General features: G+C 40.2%; 1 protein-coding gene across 1 annotated transcript in view; it reads left to right on the plus strand.

Annotated features, from left to right (window-relative positions):
• Window positions 1–23,362, plus strand: part of Top6bl (TOP6B like initiator of meiotic double strand breaks) — a 108,565-nt gene that overhangs the window by 49,966 nt on the left and 35,237 nt on the right. The window contains 1 exon segment of the mRNA XM_057778701.1: window positions 9,635–9,744. Within this exon segment, the coding sequence (XP_057634684.1) occupies window positions 9,635–9,744 (110 nt within the window).

Raw genomic sequence — 23,362 nt, forward strand, 5'->3', positions numbered from 1 at the left:
ATCCAGACTCTCTGTGAATTTTCCATTTTTACGTGGCTTATTTTTCTTTATTTCTTTTAATCTATAACTATCTGTACTCTGTCTCTTTAAAGACTTTACCCTTTTTTTTAAGACATTAACTTTATTTTTTATATATATATTTTTTTCTCTCTCAAGCCTACGTACATTTATCCAACAGTGTCTGAATCAGTTCTATTGTGAATCTGTAATTTTTTTACTATCCAGGAGCACTTTGTTTTGCGCTTTTAAATCGCTAAGCGCTTAAGAATCTAAGCTGTGACATTCCTAGGTCAAAAACAGGTACTGCCTGCTTGCCCCGCCCAGTCCAACATGGCGGAGCCGCTCGTGCCTCTGATTCTTGCACATTGCACCAGTAGCATGGTGGAGCTGCTTGTGCCTCTGAGCCGCAGCACAAAATGACTTCCTTTTAGGCACACAGTGAGTCTAGTTGCCATCAAACAAATCGTAGCACTTTACTCCAAATGCTCCGTTTAAAAGCTCTGTCTCCCGCAGGAGCCAGACAGAGATCGCAATGGCGGCACAGCCCAGAAAGCCGGCATTTTAAAACAGCCAGTTTTTTCCTGTTGCTGAGTCAGGACAATTTCTTTGCGGCACGCAATCCACAAACAGCAAAAAGCTGTCTTAAATTCTCTCTCTCTCTCCTTTTTAAGCCCTCTCAGGTTTTACGTGGAGTTCATTAGCACGTTGGGTGCCACTCTGTTGTAATAAGGAGCGGCAGGGCTGCGTCTCCGGCACCCGGCCGCCCGCATGGCTTAGCTTATGCCCCCAAATAATTACACGGAAACTGTATTCTTTTAATCACTGCCTGGCCCATTAGTTCCGGCCTCTTATTGGCTAGCTCTTACATATTGATCTAACCCATTTCTAATATTCTGTGTAGTACCACGAGCTGGCTTACCAGGGAGAATCTTAACCTACATCTGTCTGCAGTGGGAGAATCATGGCGACTCCTGACTCGGCTTCTTTCTCCCAGCATTCTGTTCTGTTTACTCCACCCACCTAAGGGCTGGCCTATAAATGGGCCAAGGCAGTTTCTTTATTAAATGAAAGTAATTCCTCCATCAGACTGTCAAGGCAGCGAGATGTCTCTGTCATTTCTAGAGTTTGAAAGTTGCTTATTTCTTGTTTGCTTAGGTAATATTGTATCTTTCTGGAGTCTTTGATGGAGTTGAAGAATAGTTATAGTTTTCCTTAGTTATGATAAAGATAAAATAGATGTAAATATTGTAATTTTTACTTGATAACTGTTTTGTTATATGTAATTTTGCTATGTTAAAGTTAAAGCCTTTTTGTTTTCTTTAAACAGAAAAAGGGGAAATAATAGAGGAAGGTCATTGGTTAAAAAATAAAAAAACTGCTTGGCCCTCATAAGTTAGAACGTAGGTGGGTAGAGTAAACAGAACAGAATGCTGGTAGGAAGAGGAAGTGAGCTCAGATGCAGGGCAGCTCCTCTCAGAGACAGACGCCATGCAGCTCATCGCCAAGGCAGACGCGATGAAGCTCCGACCCAGGATGGACATAGGCTAGAATCTTCCCGGTAAGCGCACCTTGGGGTGCTACACACATTAATAGAAATGGGCCAAGCAGTGTTTATATGAATACAATTTGTGTGTCGTTATTTTGGGGCATAAGCTAGCCAGGCGACCAGGAGCTGGGGTGGCAGGAACACAGCCCACAGCTCCCACTACAACTGGGTCTTGAGGAAAGTTGTTTCCTAATTTTCTGAGAAATCACCACACTGACATCCAAAGGGGTTGTACAAGCTTGCATTCCCACCAGCAGTGCAGAAGCATTCCCTTTTCCCCACATCCTCTTCAGTATAAGTTGTCATCAGTGATTTTGATCTTGGCCATTCTTACAGGTGTAAGATGGAATCTCAGAGTTGTTTTGATTTGCATTTCTCTGATGACTAAGGATGTTGAACATTTCCTTAAGTGTCTTTCAGCCATTTTAGAATCCTCTGTTGAGAGTTCCCTGTTTAGGTCTGTACTCCATTTTTTTATTGAATTATGTGATCTTTTGGTGTCCAATTTCTTGAGTTCTTTGTATAATTTGGATATCAGATCTCTGTCTGATATGGAGTTAGTGAAGATCTTTTCCCATTCTGTAGGTTGTTGTTTTGTCTTGTTGACTGTGTCCTTTGCTTTACAGAAGCTTTTCAGTTTCAGGAGGTCCCATTTATTAATTGTTTCTCTCAGTGTTTGTGCTGCTGGGGTTATATTTAGGAAGTGGTTCCCTGTGCCAATGGGTTCAAGTGTACTTCCCACTTCCCCTTCTCTAAGGTTCAGTGTGGCTGGCTTTATGTTGAGGTCTTTGATCCATTTGGACTTGAGTTTTGTGTATGGTGATAGATATGGGTCTATTTTTATTCTTCTACATGTTGATATCCAGTTATGCCAGCACCATTTGTTAAATATGCTTTATTTTTTACATTTGATATTTTTTGCTTCTTTATCAAAGATCAGGTGTTCGAAGATGTGTGGATTGATATCCAGGTCTTCTATTTGGTTCCATTGGTTTTCCTGTTTGTAGTTATGCCAAAGTCCCTTATTTTTTAATGGTAGTTTACCTGTCTTAAAAGTCCATATGGAGGCGGGGCGTGGTGATGCACACCATAATCCAGCACTCAGGTAGACAGAGGTAGGTGGATCTCTATGAACTCGAGGCCAGCCTGGTCTACAGAGTAAGTTCCAGGACAGGCTTCAATGCTACACAGAGAAACCCTGTCTTGGGGGTGGGGGGGTCAGGAGGATCTGGGGCTTGCTGGCTGCTAACCTAACTCCAGATTCAGGATAAAAACCTGTTTCATTAGAATAATGAGGAGATAATAGAGCAGGACACTGGACACCCTAATCTGGCGTCTGGGCACACTAATGATAATTTTTAAAATCCATAGTAAGAAGTTAAGGGTGTTGTTCAGTGGTAAGAACATTTGCATAGCATCTGTGAGATTCTGTGTTCCATCCCCAACACCTCCAGAATCAAAGTGAGTTTTCTTATCTTTGAGGTGTACTCACCAGATCATCTTTTCTCACTAAGTTTCGAGGATGAGAAATCCAGCTTCCCTCTCTGTTTCCTCTTCTGTCCCTCATATAATTGTGTCAGTTGCCAGGGTGGGGTGAGATGGCAGAGGCAGTGCATGCAGTGGCATACAGAAATCAGAGAATGTTGTGAAATTGGTCCTTTCCTTCTACCTTTATGTAGTTCTGGGGATCAAACTCAGGTCACCAGGCTTGCATAGCAAGTGCCCTTACCCTCTGAGCCATTGCCCTGGACCTAGCTTGTGTTTCTTTTGACTCATTTATTTATGATTCCTTTAGCTTTTAGAGTTTTTTTTTATCTTTGTTATTCTGAGTTTCAATGAGATATGTTTATGTTGCTTTTAAAGTCATTTTATTGTATTATTATTATTGTATTTTTGTATGTGTATATTGTGACTGTCCTCAAAGCCAAGCAATTGCCACCTAGGAGAATTCAGCTGTGCCCCTTGCAAAGGGATTATCCCTGCAGGACTGTTGACTGTTTATACCCCTGTGGGGGGCAGAGAGGGTCATGAGACTCTCGCCTGAGTATCCAGCTGCTCCCACCACCTGTTGTAGGGAATGCTGCTTTAATTGGACTCAGCCTCAGGGAAGGGCTAGAGTATGTAGGTTGGGGCAGACTAGAGGAGAAGGGGCTCGCTCCATCTATGGATACAGGAAAGCCATCATCCCTGTTGGGTAAAGGCTTTCCAGGTGCAGCCTTTTGGTGGGGGAGCACCCACACCCCTGCAAGTAACCCTTTACTTATGCTCTGTAAACTTACTGGGTGCCCAGAGTGAAGTTGGGAGGAATCATGCATCTGTTTGTTGTTGGAACCTTAGGAAAAGGGATAGATGTTGCATAGTCTGCACCTGGTAAGGAATTTTAGCTACCATGTCTATGGCGTGGGAGTGTGGGAGCATATGTGTAATGGCATGCATGTGGGGTATGGGAGCAAATGTGCAATGGCATGCGTGTGGGGTGTGGGAGCAAATGTGCAATGGCATGCATGTGGAGTATGGGAGCATGTGTGCAATGGTATGCATGTGGGGTGTGGGAGCATACTGCAGTGACATGCATGTGAAGTGTGGGAACGTGTAATGGCATGCATGTGGGGTGTGGGAGCATATGTGCAATGGCATGCATGTGGAGGTCAGAGGACAACTTTTTTTGTTTGTTTGTTTTTTGAGACAGGGTTTCTCTGTGGCTTTGGAGCCTTTCCTGGAACTAGCTCTGTAGACCAGGCTGGTCTCGAACTCACAGAGATCCGCCTGCCTCTGCCTCCCGAGTGCTGGGCTTAAAGGCGTGCGCCACCATCGCCCGACTCCCAGAGGACAACTTTCTTGAGTCGTCTATCTCCTTCCAGTGTGGGATCCAGGAATATAATTAATGTGGCCAGGCTTGCAAGGCAAACATCTGTAACCTGTGGAATCATCCTCCAGCTCTGTTTTGTTTGTTAGAAAATTAGACTTCTTTGTACCTGGCTAACTTATTCAAATAGTAATTATATCTGTCTTTGTCTTATTATAATTGTCAGTATTTTTCTTGGATCTATCCTAATGTCTTTTATCTTTTCTCCTCTGAACTGGTATAAATTCCATATGCCATAATATACCATTTTGATGCTTATAACTCACCTTTTTTAATAGTCTCAGTAATTATCTAATTCATTATCTAATCATAAGCATTATCTAATTCCAGTATTTTCATCACCTAAAATAACAAACAAAAACAAAAACAGTAATGACTCTATTTGCCCTCAATCCCTGTGCCTTGGCAACATTAATCTGTTTTTCCCCCTATTGATATGCCTATTTTGAATATTATGGAATTGTATGATGCATAGCCTTTTATGTCTGGTGCTTGTCTAAGCTTGGTTTTTCAGGATTTCCCCGTATTACAGTGTGTTTTAGCTAGTTTATTTATTTATTTATTTACTTTATGTATTATAGAAGGAGCTGCAGGCTGGCATTCCTGTCACCCAGCATCCAGCCACCTGGCTAGCTTATGCCCCGAAATAACAACACACAAACTGTATTCATTTAAACACTGCTTGGTCCATTAGCTCTAGCCTCTTACTGGCTAACTCTCACATCTTGATTAACCCAAATCTAATAATCTGTGTAGCACCACGAGGTGGTGTCTTACCAGGAAGATTCTAGTGTACATCCATCTTGGGCTGGAGCTTCATCGTGTCTGCCCTGGAGAGGAGCGGCATGGTGTCTGCCTCACTTCCCTTCTTCCCAGCATTCTGTTCTGTTTACTCTGCCTACCTAATTTTCTGTCCTATCAGGCCAAGCAGTTTTCTTTATTGATTAACCAATGAAACAACAGATTGACAAATGACCTTCCCACATCAATGTATGAGTGTTCTATCTGCATATATGCCTATGCCCGAAGAGGGCATCAGGTTCCCTCTGAGATGCTTGTGAGCCACCATGTGGTTGCTGAGAATCGAACTTCAGAACCTCTGGAAGAGCAGCCAATGCTTTTAACCACTGAGCCATCTCTCTAGTCCTTAGCTAGGGTTTCTATCTCTGTGATGAAACACTATGACCTAAAAGCAAGCTGGGGAGGAAAGAGTTTATTTGGTTTACACTTTCATATTGCTGTTCATCATCAAGGAAGTTAGGACAGGTACTCAGACTGGGTAGGAACTTGGAGGCAGGAACTGAGGCAAAGGCCATGGAGGGGTGCTACTTACTGGCTTTCTTCCCATTGAAGCATGATTAATAAAAGCCCAGGGTCAGAAATTGGGCTTCAACCTGAAGATCCGAAAAGCAAAACAACCAGCCACTGGCTCTTACCTTGACCTAGTCTGAAATGGCAATCCTACCTCCAGGAATCTTAGTGCCTGAGAGCTGTCTCATCCCTGTCTTATATTCCTCTCTAGGGCTGGAATTAAAGGCATGCACCACTAGGATTAAAGGTGTGTGTTACCAATACCTGGTCTGTAAGGCTGTTTTACTCTCAGATCTTCAGGTAGTCTTTATTTATTAAAAGACATTTGATATGCCAGTTCTCTCTCTCTCTCTCTCTCTCTCTCTCTCTCTCTCTCTCTCTCTCATTTATTATGCATACAGTGTTCTGCCTGCACATATGCCTGCAGGCCAGAAGAGGGCACCAGATCTCATTACAGATGGTTGTGAGCCGCTATGTGGTTGCTGGGAATTGAACTCAGGGCCTCTGGAATAGCAGCCAGTGCTCTTAACCTCTGAGCCATCTCTCCAGCCCTCAGCCTGCTTTCTTATAGAACCCAGGACCACCAGCCCAGTGATGGTACCACCCACAATGGGCTGGGCCCTCCTCCATCAATAGCTAATTAAGAAAATGCCTTCTAGCTAGATCTTATGGAGGCATTTTCTCAATTAAGGTTCTCTCCTTTCAGATAACTCTAGTTTATGTGTCAATTTGATGTAAGATTGGCCAGGACACAGTGTATATTTTATTTCTTTTTATAGTTGAAGTGATATCTTGCATTTTGTTAAGCCAGTACCCATCATTTGGTAGACATTTGAGTTGTTTCCATTTGGGGATGTTATGAATAATACTGCTAAAAACATATCCTAACTTGTTTCTGTTTTAGTCTCATCCAGCTGAAACATAAGGTTTTTTTAAGATTTATTTTTATTTTTTATTTGTTCATTTTATGTGTGAGTGTTTTGACTGCATGTATGTATGTATATCTCATGAGAACTTGATGCCTGTGGAGGTCAGAAGAGAATGTTAGATCCCCTGGAACTGGAGGTACAAATGGTTGTGAGCCACCATGTGGGTGCTGGGAATCAAACCTGGGTCCTCTGCAAGAGCAGTCAGTGTTCTTAAGCACTGAGATATCTCTCCAGACCCCCATTTATAAGGGTTTAATTTCAAACATCATATCTTTAAATTCTAATATTTTTTAAAAGATTTATTTATTTCTTATGTAGACAACATTCTGCCTCCATGTATGCCTGCACACCAGAAGAGGGTGCCAGATCTCATTACAGATGGTTGTGAGCCATCATGTGGTGGCTGGGAATTGAAATCTGGACCTCTGGAAGAGCAGCCTCTTAACCACTGAGCCATCTCTCCAGTGCTAAATTCCATTATTTTTAATAAGGCTTCCCCTATTACTTTTGGTTTAACTTATTACAGTGGGTGATGTGGAATTCCCCTCTGTATGCTGTGAATACCATTGGTGAATAAAGAAACTGCCGTGGCCTGGTTATAGGGCAGAACTTAGGTAGGTGGGGAAAGCTAAACTGAATGCTGGGAGAAAGGAGGCAGAGTCAGGGAGAAACCATGTAGCCCCACCGGAGACAGACGCCAGAACTTTACCCAGTAAGCCACAGCCACGTGGCGATACACAGATGAATAGAAATGGGTTAAATTAATATGTAAGAGCCAATAAGAAGCTAGAGCTAATGGGCTAAGCAGTGTTTTAATTAATACAGTTTCTGTGTGATTATTTCTGGGCTGAACAGCTGGGAAACGAACAAGCAGCCTCCTTACAACAAGTGGGTTCTTGTTTCATGGCTTCTTTTTCTTTGTTGAAGGTATAGATATTTATTTCAAAATGTCTAATTACTAACTCCTTAGGTACAAGTGTTGTCATTTGCCAGGATATAGTTTTGATGGTATCAAGTTCGTTGCTTGGCAATTTAGAGTTAATCGTCCATGATCTGTTTGCTTGAATACATCCCATGTTGTCAACTGGTAGGTCAAAAGGTTCTCAGGGTTGCTGAGCCCTAGCCTGGCATGGCGTATGTCTTAAATTGTACTTTACCTGGGTAATGAGATGCAAAGTTCCTGGATGTAATAGTTGTGTAATTCTGAGTCCTGTGACTGCTTATGTCACACAGCATCAGCTACCACCTCTCCTTTGCTCTAGCCATCTCTCAGGTGAGTAGGCGGTGCCTATTCATCCCTGGTACAGGTGTGGAGGTCAGAGGATAACTTGTAGGAATCAGTTCTCTTTTTCCACTATGTGGGACCTGGGGATTGAACTCAGGTTGTTGGGCTTAGCAGCAAGCAGCCCTCTTGTCTTTCCATTTATGGTCTATTACATTTTCCTCTTCCCCCACCATGAATGTGTCTTTATTAAATTTCAAAATATTTGTTCTATAATATATGTTTGAACAAGAACATGAGATTTCAACATGGGCTCAATTTTTCTTGAAATAATATACTTCTGATTCTTTCACCTTCACCTTTTTTTTTTTTTTTTTTTTTGAGACAGGGTTTCTCCGTAGCTTTTGGAGCCTGTCCTGGAACTAGCTCTTGTAGACCAGGCTGGCCTCGAACTCACAGAGATCCGCCTGCCTCTGCCTCCTGAGTGCTGGGATTAAAGGCGTGCGCCACCACCGCCTGGCTTCTTTCACCTTTTTATATATATCTTGTCTGCTTGCTCATTTCTTTTTTGGTGTGCAGAATGAGATGGTTGGAGTAGACTTTTTAAAGTATACAATTTGTTTTATATGGTTATCAAGATTATTCTAAAGAATTCAGAGACACTTAACACCCCCTTTTGTCTTGCACTGACAATTCTCTCATTACTATACTCTTAGTAGTTTAAAGAGACGTAGAACTCAGAAAAGCAACTGAATCAGAAAAGGGTCGTTGATCAATGGTGAGCTGAAGAGTAACACAGAGTATCCGACTTCAGTATCAAGGTCACCAAGCTCCAGTGTAGCATGACCTTGCTACCAAGTTATCCTGGGCTTTGTGACTGAATTAGATTTGAAGAACACAATGACAAGAAAAATATTACTCATGAAGATGGGAGTCTAGATCTTTATCTTGGGAAAGTTCATACTTTATTAATAGTTAAAACACTATTAGATGTGAGTATGAATACTTGTATTATTATTTCAAGGTGTTTTTATTGCTATTAGGCTTTTGAAGTTGAAGTAACTTGTTACAGTGGCTTAATTCTTTACTGTTCCTGAACTAAAAAGTTTTTATTTTATAGAATGGGAGGGTTTTTGTTTTTTGTTTTGTTTTATAGTTTGTAATTCAGGTACAGAAAATAGAGAAGAGGGATGGTACATACTATGATGCTCTCTTTGTTGTGGATAATCCATGACTCACAGGTACCTCATGGAAAGCTAGCTCTGGGTCAACACATACAAAATATCAACCAATTGCTTCTTAAAATTGATGAGAATTTGAGTTTAAGGACTGCAATATTTTAAAAATCACGTGCATGAAACAGTCATTCTCAATTTTTTCAGGTTTTAGCTCTAAATTAGTTGCTTTAGTGGACTTGTGTTTATTAAGTAATGTACTTATTTGTTGAAAAATGCAGAACTATCATTTATCAGCTGGAATGTCTGTCACTAGTCATGACTTTATAGAAATTGAAATTTTAGATTGGTTTAACAATCTAAAAAATTAAAAATATGAGATTAGGTGTCTTTCCTCCAGAAAGTAATTCTAAATATTGAAACAATTTAATGATGTATAGCCAGTTCTCATATTTCACATTTTTCAGGTAATCTTTCATCAGAGGAAGGCAGGCTTTCTTGGCTCCTCAGTTTAATAAATATATCACAGAGTCTGTTGCTTACCCAAACTGCTGTTCTGATTTGTTGACATTTCTTCTTGTTTAGAAATACAACCTGTGCTGCCCAGATTCTCTGCAAAGCTGACTTGGGCTTCTGAGGAGGGTGATTGTTCTCAAGACACATCAGGCGTAACACCCTTCCAGGTGACTTTTAAGGCAAGTTTTGTTGTGGTTCTGTACACTCTGATTATTTGACTTAGTTTCACACAATTACAATTACAGGAAAGAAAGCCTGGTTCCTTTGTAGTTTGAAGGTAGAGTAAAATAAAGATGCTTTGTAGACATTAGATGACCTAGGAGTTCCCAAAATGCTGATGTCTGGGTCCTATTGAGAGGCTGATATTTGATTGACCTTGGGAACTCACTAGTCTGGGTGTCCACACAAAATACCGTAGACCAGGTGGCTTAAGCAACAGCAATCTATTTACTCACAGTTCTGGAGGCTGGAAGTTCAAGACCAAGATGGCATCTGTGTGTAGGAACTGGCTCCAGAAACAAACAAAAAAACCAAAATCTTCCGTGTTTGAATAACTGCAAATTCCTTCTGGGAGGAGCAGGCACAGCTTCAGGATACCCTGACTGTGCCTTATCTTCTTTAGGGGAGTGCAAAGTAAATCTGGAGCAGTTAATGGTTAGTCAGCTCTGAAACTGCTAATGCCAAGAAGCAATAAAAAGGTGATTCCGGTGAACCGAGGAAAGCAGTGCAAAGAACTGAGAGCATGTGATTCAGCCAGTTTGAGCAAATAACCCACATGACTGACATTTACAAATATTTAAGCCTCTGACATCTATGAAATAGGATTAGCACCCCACTTTACAGATGACAGAATTGAGATGCAGAGAATTGGGTTGACTTTCCTGGTGTTATATGAAAGTGGAAGAATTAGAACTTAAACTGTCTGATTCATATAGGTCAATGCTATTTCAATATTTATTCACTTAGAAGGCAGTGTCTGCTCATATTAGTCACACTGAGCTAGGTCTTATGGGTACACATTCCTCTGGAGGTGTTATTTGATCGTTAGGAACTTGGAATATAAAGGAAAGTAACACATGTCAGCAAACATTACAAAACATTGTGATATACGCCAGAATAAGGTAAGCACTGAGGGAATCCCAACCACAAGGGATTCGGGTCTAGAGGTCTTGATATTGGAAAGCAGATTTGAATTTAGATCAGATGAATTCTGGAACAAGCGGTTATAACACTTGGAAGAAAAAAAGTTTCTCTTTTTTTCTATTGCAAAACTGTTTCCCTAAGAAAAATAAGAGTATAATTAAATCAAATATTTAGAGTACACATGCAATATTTAGAGTATATTTATAATTTCCTTATCAAGGAAGCCACTGGTAATATATTGGTGTGTATTTTTTCCAGTTAGAGTGAAGCATTTTGGTTTAAAACGTGGTTCTGAACCTGTGGGTTGTGACCCCTTTGAGTCAAATGACTCTTTCACGGGGAGAGCATATCAGATATTTATATTACAATTCATAACAATAGCAAAATTACACTTAGGATGTAGAAACAAAATAATTTCATTGTTTGGGGTCACCACAACATGTGGAACTGTACTAAAGTTTTGTGGTATTAGAAAGGAGGTTGAGAACCACTGATTTAAAGTTTCCAGAATAAATTCTAAGATGTAACTATGGAAATAGCTAAAATTAGTGGAAATCGAGGTCACAGTCATTGAAGAGGTCAGGGAATTAAGACTGAATTGTTTAGTGTGATCATCTTGACAGGCAAATAGAACTGTTTGCTGTTCTGTTCTGTTCTGTTCTATGCTGGGGGTTGAGTCCAGGGCCTCAAGCATGCTGGATGAGCAGTCACTGCACTCCTGGGTTCCTGGTCGTGTACATGGACGTGAAAGTCAGGCTTTGAAGTACAGAGGGGTCTGTGTGCTTCATTTCCATTCATTTCTTTGTCTCTAGTATCTTATAGCTATTTAAGTGATATTTAAGTTAAGACAGTTATAGGAAAGTGCCTAAGATTTGATTTTAGGTGTGGTGTGTGTGGGGGGGGGTCAAATAGCAAGATTTACAGCAAACTCTAGTTGAGAGATCTGTGAAAAGACTATACTAAATGTTTTATTTAACTTGATCGTATGAGGAAAAGTAGTCTCTGAGAACTGCCTTGTGTAAAAGAGATAGTGACTTTGGTGGTTATATGACTCCCTGCATAAGGTTGGGTAACACCCCTTTCCAAATACCTTAAGAAATGTATCCAGAGTCGGGCAGTGGTGGTATATGTTTTTACATTTTTTTTTTTTTTGGATTTTTTCGAGACAGGGCTTCTCCATAGCTTTTGGTTCCTGTCCTGGAACTAGCTGTTGTAGACCAGGCTGGCCTCGAACTCACAGAGATCCACCTGCCTCTGCCTCCCGAGTGCTGGGATTAAAGGCGTGCGCCACCACCGCCCGGCTGGTATATGTTTTTAATCCTGGAACTTTGGAAGCAGAGGCAGGCGGATCTGGATCTCTGAGACTTCGAGGCCAGTTGGTCTACGTAGTAAGTTCTAGGACTGCCAGGACGATGAAGAGAAATCCAGACTCAAAAAAAAAAAAAAAAAAACAAAAAACCTTTATCCAGTTTTATACTTATTTTTGCAATCATACTAAATGATAAAATGGATGGAGATATGCATGTGTACAAACACATATACACAAACATCTGTATACTTATACCTTTGCTCTGAGTATGTATGCATCTATCTTGTCTGTCTGACTATCTTACCTACACCTACCAAGAAGAGAGAGAAACTGATACTTCTGGAAAATAGTCCAAAATATGACTGCATTAGTTCATGTTTGAAAATAAACTTCTAGCTGGGCGTGGTGACACACACCTTTAATCTCAGCACTTGGGAGGCAGAGGCAGGCAGGTCACTGAGTTTGAGGCCAGCCTGGTCTACAGAGTGAGTTCCAGGACAGCTAGGGCTACACAGAGAAATCCTGTCTCAAAAACCAAAACCAAACACTAAGAGAGACTTACGTAGATCTAATCTACATGGGAAGTAAAAAGTAGAAAGAGACAAGATATCCCGAGTGTAATTGGGAGCATGGGGACCTTGGGGGAGGAGGGGAGAGGCAGGGAGGGGAGCAGAGAAAAATGTAGAGCTCAATAAAAATTTTAAAAAACCCAAACCAAAATAAACAAACACAAAACCAAATAAATAAATAAATAAATAAATAAACAAATTTTAAACAGGGCACACAAGGTCCCACCCCTTCCCAAGGATCTGTAAGCAGTTAATGGTGGCTGGGTGAGAGAAACATGTCCTTTAGTCGTAGAGCCACTGGTATGTTCTCATGTTTCTGTATGTAACTGTTATAAACTCATTGGTTTACTTTTTTAAAAAATATTTATTATGTATACAATGTTCTGTCTGTGTGTATGCCTGCAGGCCAGAAGAGGGCGCCAGACCTCATTACAGATGGTTGTGAGCCACCATGTGGTTGCTGAGAAATGAACTCAGGACCTTTGGAAGAGCAGGCAATGCTCTTAACCACTGAGCCATCTCTCCAGCCCCTTGGTTCACTTTTTTAAAAGACATGAACATTAAAGGGGGATTATGGGAGGGAAGAAGGATGGGAAAGGGAAGGGACTTAAAGGGAGATAAGGGAGATAAGAGATGGTACTGGAGATGACTATGATCAAGATACACCATATACCTCTATGAAGATGTCCTAGGGAAACCCATCAGTATGTATAATATATGCCAGTAAAGAACTTTTTTTTTTTTGGTTTTTCGAGCCAGGGTTTCTCTGTGGCTTGGGAGCCTGTCCTGGAACTAGCTCTTGTAGACCAGGCTGGCCTCGAACTCACAGAGATCTGCCTGCCTCTGCCTCCCGATGCTGGGATTAAAGGCGTGCGCCACCACCGCCCGACCTCAGTAAAAAAAAACTTTTTAAAAGAAACTTCTAATACATAATCAGGCATATATAAACTGGCCTCAATTTTGAGGATGATCTTAAAATTCGGATCCTCTTGCCCCCACCTTCTCAGCGCTGGGTTTACAGAAGTGTGCCACCACACTAAACATTGGTTTCTGTTCCCCAGGAATCTGTTTTTCATAATAGCCCTTAAGTGATGTCACTGCTTCTGACAGACCTGAGGTATTGAGTTTCTGACACACATGTGTAAAAGGCTTTACTATCTCTCTTCTTGTCTCCTCCTGGTTAGGACAATAGGGATAGTTCTTGTCTAACTTGATTTCTGAGAAGACTTATGACCATCTGATTAGAAGGAATTATATTCTTCACTTTTTCAAGTTGCTTTTCATTTTCCTAGATCATGACTTTGACTTCACACATGAACTTGGCACAGCTCTGCACATCCTTCTTTGCGTCAGTGTTCACCAGGACAGTGTATTTATCTCCAGGCATAGAAATCTTCAGGACATTAAATGTCTTTTCAAAATCATTCACCAAGCTGCCTTGGCCACACTGGCCTATAGCAAACCCAGTCTCTCCATCACTGGGGTTTCTCGGAGTAGTCGCCCTGGAGTGGAGGGTCTCACTCCAGATATTCAAGGAGTTTGCAATAGTCTTTTGGTTTCAGGGTATGATCTACCCAAAAGCTACCTAGGGTGTGACTTTTTGACTCAAAGCAAGTTCACTTTCTACACATCTTAGGATCTTTTACTAACCACAGCAGAGTGCAGCCCCCAGCTTATAACCAGCTTTTAAAAGTGACAATTTACTGTTCTCTGCTAACCTGTTGTAACTTTCTTGGTGTTCTAATCTGATTTAGATGCAGGTCGCGTTTTGTTTATCTTTAGATTACAAAACTTTTTACATTGTCATATGAGTTACTTATTTCTCCTAGAACTATGAACCTTTCTAATTTGTAGGTTATTTTATTTCTATAGACCCATATATGCAAATAAGTTATATTAGTGTTTTGTGAGTGAATAAATAAATGTAATAATAAGTAGTCACATGTAGGCATTGCTTGTCATTTTTCATGAAAAAATAGTGGAGTATATGATAGGAGAAAAGGGTAGATTATTGAATCTACTCTGAAATAAAAAAGGGAGGATATATATAATATGATAAAAAGGTAGATTATTGAATCTACTTTTAAAAAGCAACTATTAGTCTAAAATATTTTAATTGGGTTAGACCTTTGTATATTGTATACAAATTATGTATATTGATACAAATTTGAGATTAATTTTGTTAGAATATACTATACATACATTTCTACTCTTGTTCAAGGTTTTGTACCTATATAGCTCATTTAAAAATGCAATGCAAATTACCAACTGTTTAGGATAATAAGGATATGAAGTCACCTATTACAATTAAACTTGTCCCATTAGGTATGTTTTCAAGGTCAAAAGAGATAGATAGACACATCATCTTCAAACACTTCAGAGATCTACAGAATATGGCAATTAAGGTGTTTTAATAACCTAGGTTCTTTTTATGACAATGAGACATGTCTGCTCCTGGCAGCACCAATCTACTTCAGAGAAGATAATGGGCATCAAAGAAACTCCACACGGAGTTTACTTTCTTTGTTGCAAAAGTAAGCCACCAGACAAGAAAGTGCCTTTGCCTTGACTGCTGACAGCATGCTGTCCTAATTGGACAAGCAGGACACAAAGAAGAGTGACTATAAAACCTTGCCCAGACAAGGCGGGACAGTCCTTTAAAAATTCTGCTTCCTAGAAAAATCTGTCAAATATTCTAGGCCTTTAGGCTGAATATGGATGCTTCAGTGTTGCAGAGGAACCTTGGGAGATTGTCCAGGCAGCCAGCTGTTTCTGTCATTTCTCACATTTTTTTGGAAGTTGCTTGCTAGCACTTCCTGCTTATTCAGTTAATATTATTTCTTTCTCAGGTCTCTGAGGGAGTTGAAGAATAGATAGGTATAGTTATAGACTTTTTTTGTTTACCAGACTCAGAAAAGAATCTAATTAAAGAGGTATACAGTGTATAAAGTTGAAATATATTAAAAGATAGTTTTGGATGATAATGCAAATTAGGGTAAAAAGTGAATTAGGTACAACACTTGGACTCACCAAGGTAAGATAAATAATGGAGTATTTTCTCTGAATTTGTCAAATGCAAATGGACTAGACATTGTTGATGTACTTATTGCCTATATATATTTTATTTGGTTATTATACATATTGTATATAGTTTTCCTTATATTAGTTATAGCCTTTTTAAAATTTTAGACAAAAAAGGGGAAATGTAATGATATTTTGTTTGTGATTTTAACAAATAAAGCTTTCCTGAAGATCAGAGCACAAAGCTAAGCTACTAGAGGCCAGGCAGTGGTGGCACACATTTTTAATTCCAGGACTCCGGAGACAGAGGCTACCATGGGTTACACAAGATTGAATCTGTTTAAAAGAGAAACAGAGTTCACACAAAGGTGTTCCCAGCACTTGGGATTCCATGTCTTTAATCCCATCACTAAGGAGGTAGAAACTGGAGTGATATGGCTGGGCAGAGAGAGGAATATAAGGAGGGAGGAGGGAGGAGCTCAGTGCAGTCTGAGGATGCAGTCTGGAGGTGCAGTTTGAGTATGCAGTATGATGACAGGTTTGCCCCTTGGTCTGAGCATCGGTAGAGTTAAAAACTCTCTTTAGTGACTGACTGCTCTGCTTCTCTGATCTCTTAGATTCTACCCCATAATATCTGACTCTGAGTTTTTTTATTAAGAACAATTAGAATTTGAGCTACATTTGGTACCAGACTGCAGGGAGTCAGTTACAGGTTTGAATCCCAGTGATGTCATTTATCTACCTATGAACTTCATCAAATATATTAACTTAGAGTTTTATGATCTTCTTTATAAAATGGGAATATTCCTGCTTCCTCTTAACTCTCGGCCTGTAGTGTGCTGAGTAAATGGTAGCCATCATCATTAATTGTAGCCTCTCTTTTTAGATTTGTTTGATGAACTTTCTTATTATTTGCTTTACTGTTAGATGTAATCAGCCTGCTTTGTGATACACCCTGTAATTACCAAGGTTCAAAGATTTGAAACTGTTTCAAGAACTTGCTTTTGAAGTGTCAAGTACAGAAAATGATTTTAAAATACAATTGCTTGTCTACCATTTAAACATTCCATACTAAACATTTTTTTCCAAGACAGGGTTTCCCTGTGTATCTCTGACTGTCCTGAAGCATGCTCTGTAGACTAGGCTGGCCCTAATCTCACAGAGATCCTCCTGCCTCCGACTATGGGTGCTGGGATTAAAGGTGTGTGCCACCGCTATCCAGCTCTAGCAAGCATTTTAAATGAAGGATGTGACTACACTATGTATTCTGCAGAACTGCAGTTTCTATTTAATCACCTCTGCTTATAAGTATGAAAAATCCTAGACTTCTTAGTACTGGGTGAGGGGTTACTTACAGGAACAGAAGTTACCCCCAAACAACTGCATCACCAAAGCCCACCCCAGCATAGTTGACACCTCACAAAAGCTGGAAACTGGAGCTCACTGCAAAGCCTGCAGGTGGCTCAACTGGTTGGAGAGTGTCCTAACAGGTGGCTCAGTTATCCTAAACCTCTCCCAGGCAGTACACCTGGTTACAGTTTCTTGCAGGATGCTTGCCTGGTCTCAGATTCTTCCAGGTGGCTGGGATTGTCTGAGAGTGGCTCTCAACAATCTTTGTCTGTTTGGGGGAGAAAGGAGCCTAGTGCATCTGGTCAGTTTCAGGGACTTCCTGGAGCTATTTTGAGCTGTCTGGAGCTTCCTGTACAATCTTATTCCATGTGGTTTCAGTCTCCAGGAAACTGCTATCAAACATCCATCCTCATGTTTACAAGACACTAAGGTACTGACTACCCATATCTCCCCAGCCCTTCCTTCAGCTTCTTAATACAGATTATCCCAAAGCACATTAGACACCGAAGACAGAATTACTTTTCTCATCACCAGTCTTAATTACTTTAGATATGTTCCAAAAAGTGGTTTTTGACATTGTGAGTGTACATTAATCTTTTATTCATTTGTCTCTTGAAGTTCCATGAAGTAGGTTTTCTACCTGTATCAAATTCCCTATATTCCATTTTTTGTACATTTCTCATTTTCCAAGTCATTTCTCCATGGATATCCCAAAACTGTCCTTAATGTTTACTTTTTAAAAATTCTTCTCTTGTGTATTACATCTTGACCTCAGTTTCTCCTTCCACTCCTTCCAGTCCTCCTCACACCTTTCTGTCTTCCCAAGATCCATTCCTCCTCCTCCTGTTTCCCTTCAAAAAAGAGCAGGCCTCCCAGAGATAACAACCAAGTATGACATAACAAGTTACAAGATAAGGGACAAACCCTCATAAATTATAAGACTAGACACAAACCCTCATATCAAGGCTGAACAAGACAACCCAGTAGGAGGAAAGGGGTCCTAAGTATAGGCAAAAGAGTCAAAGATATCTTCCACTCCCACTGAAAGACCTATGTAGGCACAAGACACCCCAAGATCAAGTTCTCAGCACAAAGGAGATTTATTTGCCCCAGAAGGACAAAAGGCAGAGAATAAGAGACAATGACAGGAGATAGGACGAGGGAGAAGAGGAAGGGATGTTTTCCCCAGAGGGACAGAAGAGAGACTGCACTGCCCATAGGCAAAGGGCAGTTTATAAAGGGAAAGGAGTTGGTTAATTTTGATTGGGCATGTTAATTCAGATAGCCAAAGGGGGTTTTTTGATTGCTGGGCTTCAGTACTTTGGTAGCTGGACCTTAGTAGTCGCCTCAGGAGGAGGAAGTAGCCAAATAAGGGAATGAACCTTGGTGGCTGGCTTTAGGAATGTAATCTAATGGTTGTAGCAAGGCAGAAGAAAGGGAAGGGTAAGGCCTGCCAGAGCCATATTTGCCATGACTGGGCCTATTAGAGCACTTCACCTACTGTTAGGAATCTCACAAGAACACCAAGCTATATAACCATAACATATACATAGAAGACTTCGCTCAAACCCATACAGGGTCAGTGATTGTTGCTTCTGTCCCTGTAAACCTTGACCCTGATTAGTTGACTCTGTGGGTTGTGTTCTCACATGTCCTTGACCCTTCTGGGCTCCTATAATCCTTCCTCCCTCTCTTCTGTGGGGTTCCCCTTATTCTCCCTAATGTTTGGCTGTGAATCTCTGCATCTGCTTCCATTAGTTGCTGGATGACGCCTCTCTGATGACAGCTGGGCTAGGCACTGATCTATGAGTATAGCAGAATATCATTAGAAATAATTTTATTGACTCTTTTTGCCAGTAGTGTTTGGTTCTGTCTTGGGTATCTGGACTGCCCAGCCTCTGATTCCAAGCCATCCAGGCAGTGTCAGGCATGGCTGTCAGGTTGTGCCAATCATTGACTGGACACTCCAAGTTCTGTGTCACCATTACCCTTGTACACCTTACAGGCAGAACAGGTTGTACGTCGAAGGTTTTGAGACTGCGTTGATGTTCCACTTCCACTGCCGAGAGTCTTGCCTGGTTATAGAAGATGGCTGGTTAGGCTCCGTATTTACGAGGAGCTTCGCTAGGGTCACTCTAGGTTTCAGGGAGTTTCCACTAGGTTTCTGTATCACCCCCCAGTTCTAGTCATCTCTCCCTCCCCACAGGCCTGATCCCACCTGGCTCCTTCCATCCTCGCCTGCCTCCAGTCTACCTGAAAAGTCTATTCTATTTCCCCTTCTCAGGGAGATTGTACATTCCCCCTTTGAGCCCTCCTTGTTATTTAGCCTCTCTGGGTCTGTGGATTGTAGCATGATCATCCTTTACTTAACAGCTAGAGTCCACTTATAAATGAATACATACCATGTTTGTCTTTTTTGGATCTTGAGTACCTCATTTAGGATGATTTTTTTCTAGTTCCATCCATTTGCCTGCAAATTTCATGATATCATTGGTGTTTTTTAAGATTTATTTATTTATTATGTATACAGTGTTCTGTCTGCATTATGCCTGCACACCAGAAGAGGGTACCAGACCTCATTATAGATGGTTGTGAGTCACCATGTGATTGTTGGAAGTTGAAGTCAGGACCCCTGGAAGAGTAACCAATGCTCTTAACCTCTGAGCCATCTCTCCAGCATGATATCATTGGTTTTAACAGCTGAGTAATACTCCATTGTGTAAATTACCACATTTTCTTTATTCATTCTTTGAGGGACATCTAGGGTTATTTCCAGTTTCTGGCTATTATAAATAAAACTGCTATGAACATAGTCAAGCAAGTGTCCTTGTGGTAGGATAGAGCATGCTTTGGGTATATGCCCAAAAGTGGTATGGCTGGGTCTTGTGGTATATCCATTCCCAATTTTCTGAGGAACCACCATGTTGATTTCCATAGTGGCTGTATAAGTTTGCGCTCCCACCAGTAATAAAGGAGTGATTTCCCTTGCTCCATATCCTCACCAGCATGAGGTATCTCTTGTTTTTTTTTTTTATTTTAGCCATCTGACAGGTGTAAGATGAAATCTCAGTAGTTTTGATTTGTATTTCCCTGACGGTCAAGGTGTTGAATATTTTTTTGTTTCTTATCCATTTGAGATCCTTCTGTTGAGAACTCTGTTTAGATTTGTACCCCAGTTTTGAATTGGATTACTTACTTTTTTGATATCTAGTTTCTTGAGTTCTTTATGTATACTATTTGTGGAGTTGGTGAAAACCTTTTCCCATTCTGTAGGCTGCCATTCTGTCCTATTGATAGTGTCCTTTACTTTACAGAAGCTTTTCAATTTCAGTCCCATTTATAGTTGTTGATCTTAGTGCCTTCACAGTTGGTGTTCTATGCAGGAAGTTGTCTCCTGTGGCAGTGTGTTCAAGGCTATTACCCACTTTTTCCTCTATTAGGTTCAGTACATCTGGTTTTATGTTGATCCACTTGGACTTGAGTTTTTACAGGGTGATAGACATGGATCTATTTGCATTCTTCTGTAGATCTATTCGTATTTTTCTACATGCTGACTACAAGTTAGACCAGCACCATTTGTGTATTTCTGGATTCTTTATCAAAAATCAGGTGTGCATAGGTGTGTAGATTTACATCTGGGTCTTTGATTCAATTTCATTGATCAACTTGTCTGTTCGCATGCTAATATTATAGGGCTTTTATTGTTATAGCCTTGTAGTATAGCTTGAAATCACACATGGTGATACCTCTGGAAGTTCTTTTATTGTAAAGGATTGTTTTAGTTATCCTTAGTTTTTTGTTTTTTTCATATGAAGTTAAGTATTATTCTTTCAAGGTCTGTAAAGAATTGGGTTGGAATTTTGATGGGGATTGTGTTCAACCTGTAGATGGCTTTTGGTAGGATGGCCATTTTACTATGTTAGTCCATCTGATTGATGAGTGTGGGAGATTTTCCATCTTCTGATATATTCTTCAGTTTCTTTCTTTGAGGACTTGAAGTTCTTGTCACACAAGTCTTTCACTTGCTTGGTTAGAGTTACCCCACGATATTTTATATTATTTGTGGTTATTGTGAAGGGTATTGTTTCCCTGATTTCTCAGTTCTTTTGTCATTTGTATTTAGAAAGGCTACTGATTTTTTTTTAATCTTGTATCCAGCCACTTCACTAAAAGTGTTTGTCAGCTGTAGAAGTTCCCTGGTAGAATTTTTGGGGTCACTTATGTATTAGGGTTTCTATTGCTGTGAAGAGATATTATGACCATGGCAACTCTTACAAAGGAAAACATTTAATTAGGACTGGTTTACAGTTTCAGAGGCTTAGTTCGTTATCGTCATGGCAGGAAGCAAGGCAGCATGCACGCAGACGTGGTGCTGAAGAGACAGATGAGTATTCTATATCTTGATCTGGATGCAGCCAACAGGAAGTGAACTGTCACACTGGGCATGGCTTGAACATATATGAGATCTCAAAGCCCACTTCCATATTGACACACTTCCTCAAACAAGGCCACACCTACTCCAATAAGGCCATACCTCCTAATAATGCCATACCCTATGGACCAAGCATTCAAACACATGAGTTGTTGGGGGGGGGGGGCATACCTATTCAAACCACGATATATATATATTCATGTAATCTGCAAAAAGCAATTTGATTTCTTCCTTTCCAATTTGTATCCCCTTGATCTCCTTCAGTTGTCTTATTGCTCTAGCTATAACTTCAAGTATTATGTTGAATATATACGAACAGAGTAGACAGCCATGTCTGGTTTATCCCTGATTTATTGAAATTGCTTTGAATTTATTTCCATTTGATTTAATGTTGGCTATCAGCTCCTTGTAAATTGCCCTTATTATGTTTAGGTATGTCCTTTCAATCCCTAATCTCTCCAGGACTTTTATCATGGAGTGTTGGATTTTGTCAAAGGCTTTTTCAGCATCTAATGAGATGATCGTGTGTTTTTTTGTTTCTTTCAATTTGTTTATATGATGGATTACATTGATTGACTTTTGTACACGGAACCATCCCTACATCTCTGGGATAAAGCCCACTTGATCATAGTGGATGATCTATTTGATGTGTTCTTGGATTTGATTTGCAATATTTTATTGAGTATTTTTACATCAATGTTCATGAGAGAAATTGGTCTGTAATTCTCTTTCTTTGTTTTTTGGTTGGAAGACTTTCAATGACTGCTTATATTTCATTAGGGGTTATAAGTTTGTTTAAATTATTTATATGATCTTGATTTAACTTTGGTAAGTGGTATCTATTGAGAAAATTATCCATTTCCAATTTTGTGGAATACATGTTTTTTGTTTTGTTTTTCCTTTTTCAAAAAAACTTTAATTTTTCTCTCATACATTACATCCCAACTGCAGGTTTCCTCTTCCTCTACTTCTCCCAATCCACCCCCACCTCCCAGAGTATGGTTTTTAAAGTATGACCTAATGATTCTTTGGATTTCCTCAGGGTCTGCTGTTATGGTCCCCTTTTTATTTCTGATTTTCTTTATTTGGATATTCTGTCTCTGTCTTTTAGTTAATTTGGATAAGGATTTGTCTGTCTTGTTGATTTTCTCAAAGAACCAACTCTTTGTTTCATTGATTCTTTGTATTGTTCTCTTTGTTTCTATTTTATTGATTTCAGTCCTCAGTTTGATTATTTTCTGCCATCTACTCTTGGGTGTGCTTACTTTTTTCATAGCACTTTCAGGTGAGCTGTTAAATTGCTAGTATGAGATTACTCTAGTTTCTTTATGTAGGCACTTAGTGCTATGAACTTTCCTCTTAGCACCACTTTCAATGCCATAAGTTTGGGTATGTTGTGTATTAGTTTTCATTGACTTCTAGGAAGTCTCACTTTCTTTTCTTTTCTTTTTTTTTTTTTTTTTTGGTTTTTCGAGACAGGGTTTCTCTGTGGCTTTGGAGCCTGTCCTGGAACTAGCTCTGTAGACCAGGCTGGTCTCGAACTCACAGAGATCCGCCTGTCTCTGCCTCCCGAGTGCTGGGATTAAAGGTGTGCGCCATCATCGCCCGGCTCTTTTCTTTTTCTTTTCTTTCTCTCTCTCCCTCCCTCCCTGTCTCTATGTATTTCTTTCTTCCTTGACCCAGTAGTCATTCAGTAGAGAGTTGTTCAGTTTCCATGATTTGTGGGCTTCCTGTTTTTGTGGTTGTTAGAATACAGCTTTAACCTATGGTGGTCTGATGGGATGCAGGGAGATATTTCAGTTTTCTTATATCTGTTGAAACTTGCTTTGTGACCAAATATGTGGTCAATTTTGGAGAATGCTCCATGGAGTGATGAGAAGAAGGTGTGTTCTTTTGTATGGGTGACGTGTTCTGTAGAGTCTGGTAGGCCCATTTGGTTCATAACTTTTGTTAGCTCCATTATTTTTCTGTTT

The sequence above is a fragment of the Chionomys nivalis genome, chromosome 8 (assembly GCF_950005125.1).
Source record: "Chionomys nivalis chromosome 8, mChiNiv1.1, whole genome shotgun sequence".
NCBI classification, from domain to species: Eukaryota; Metazoa; Chordata; class Mammalia; order Rodentia; family Cricetidae; genus Chionomys; species Chionomys nivalis.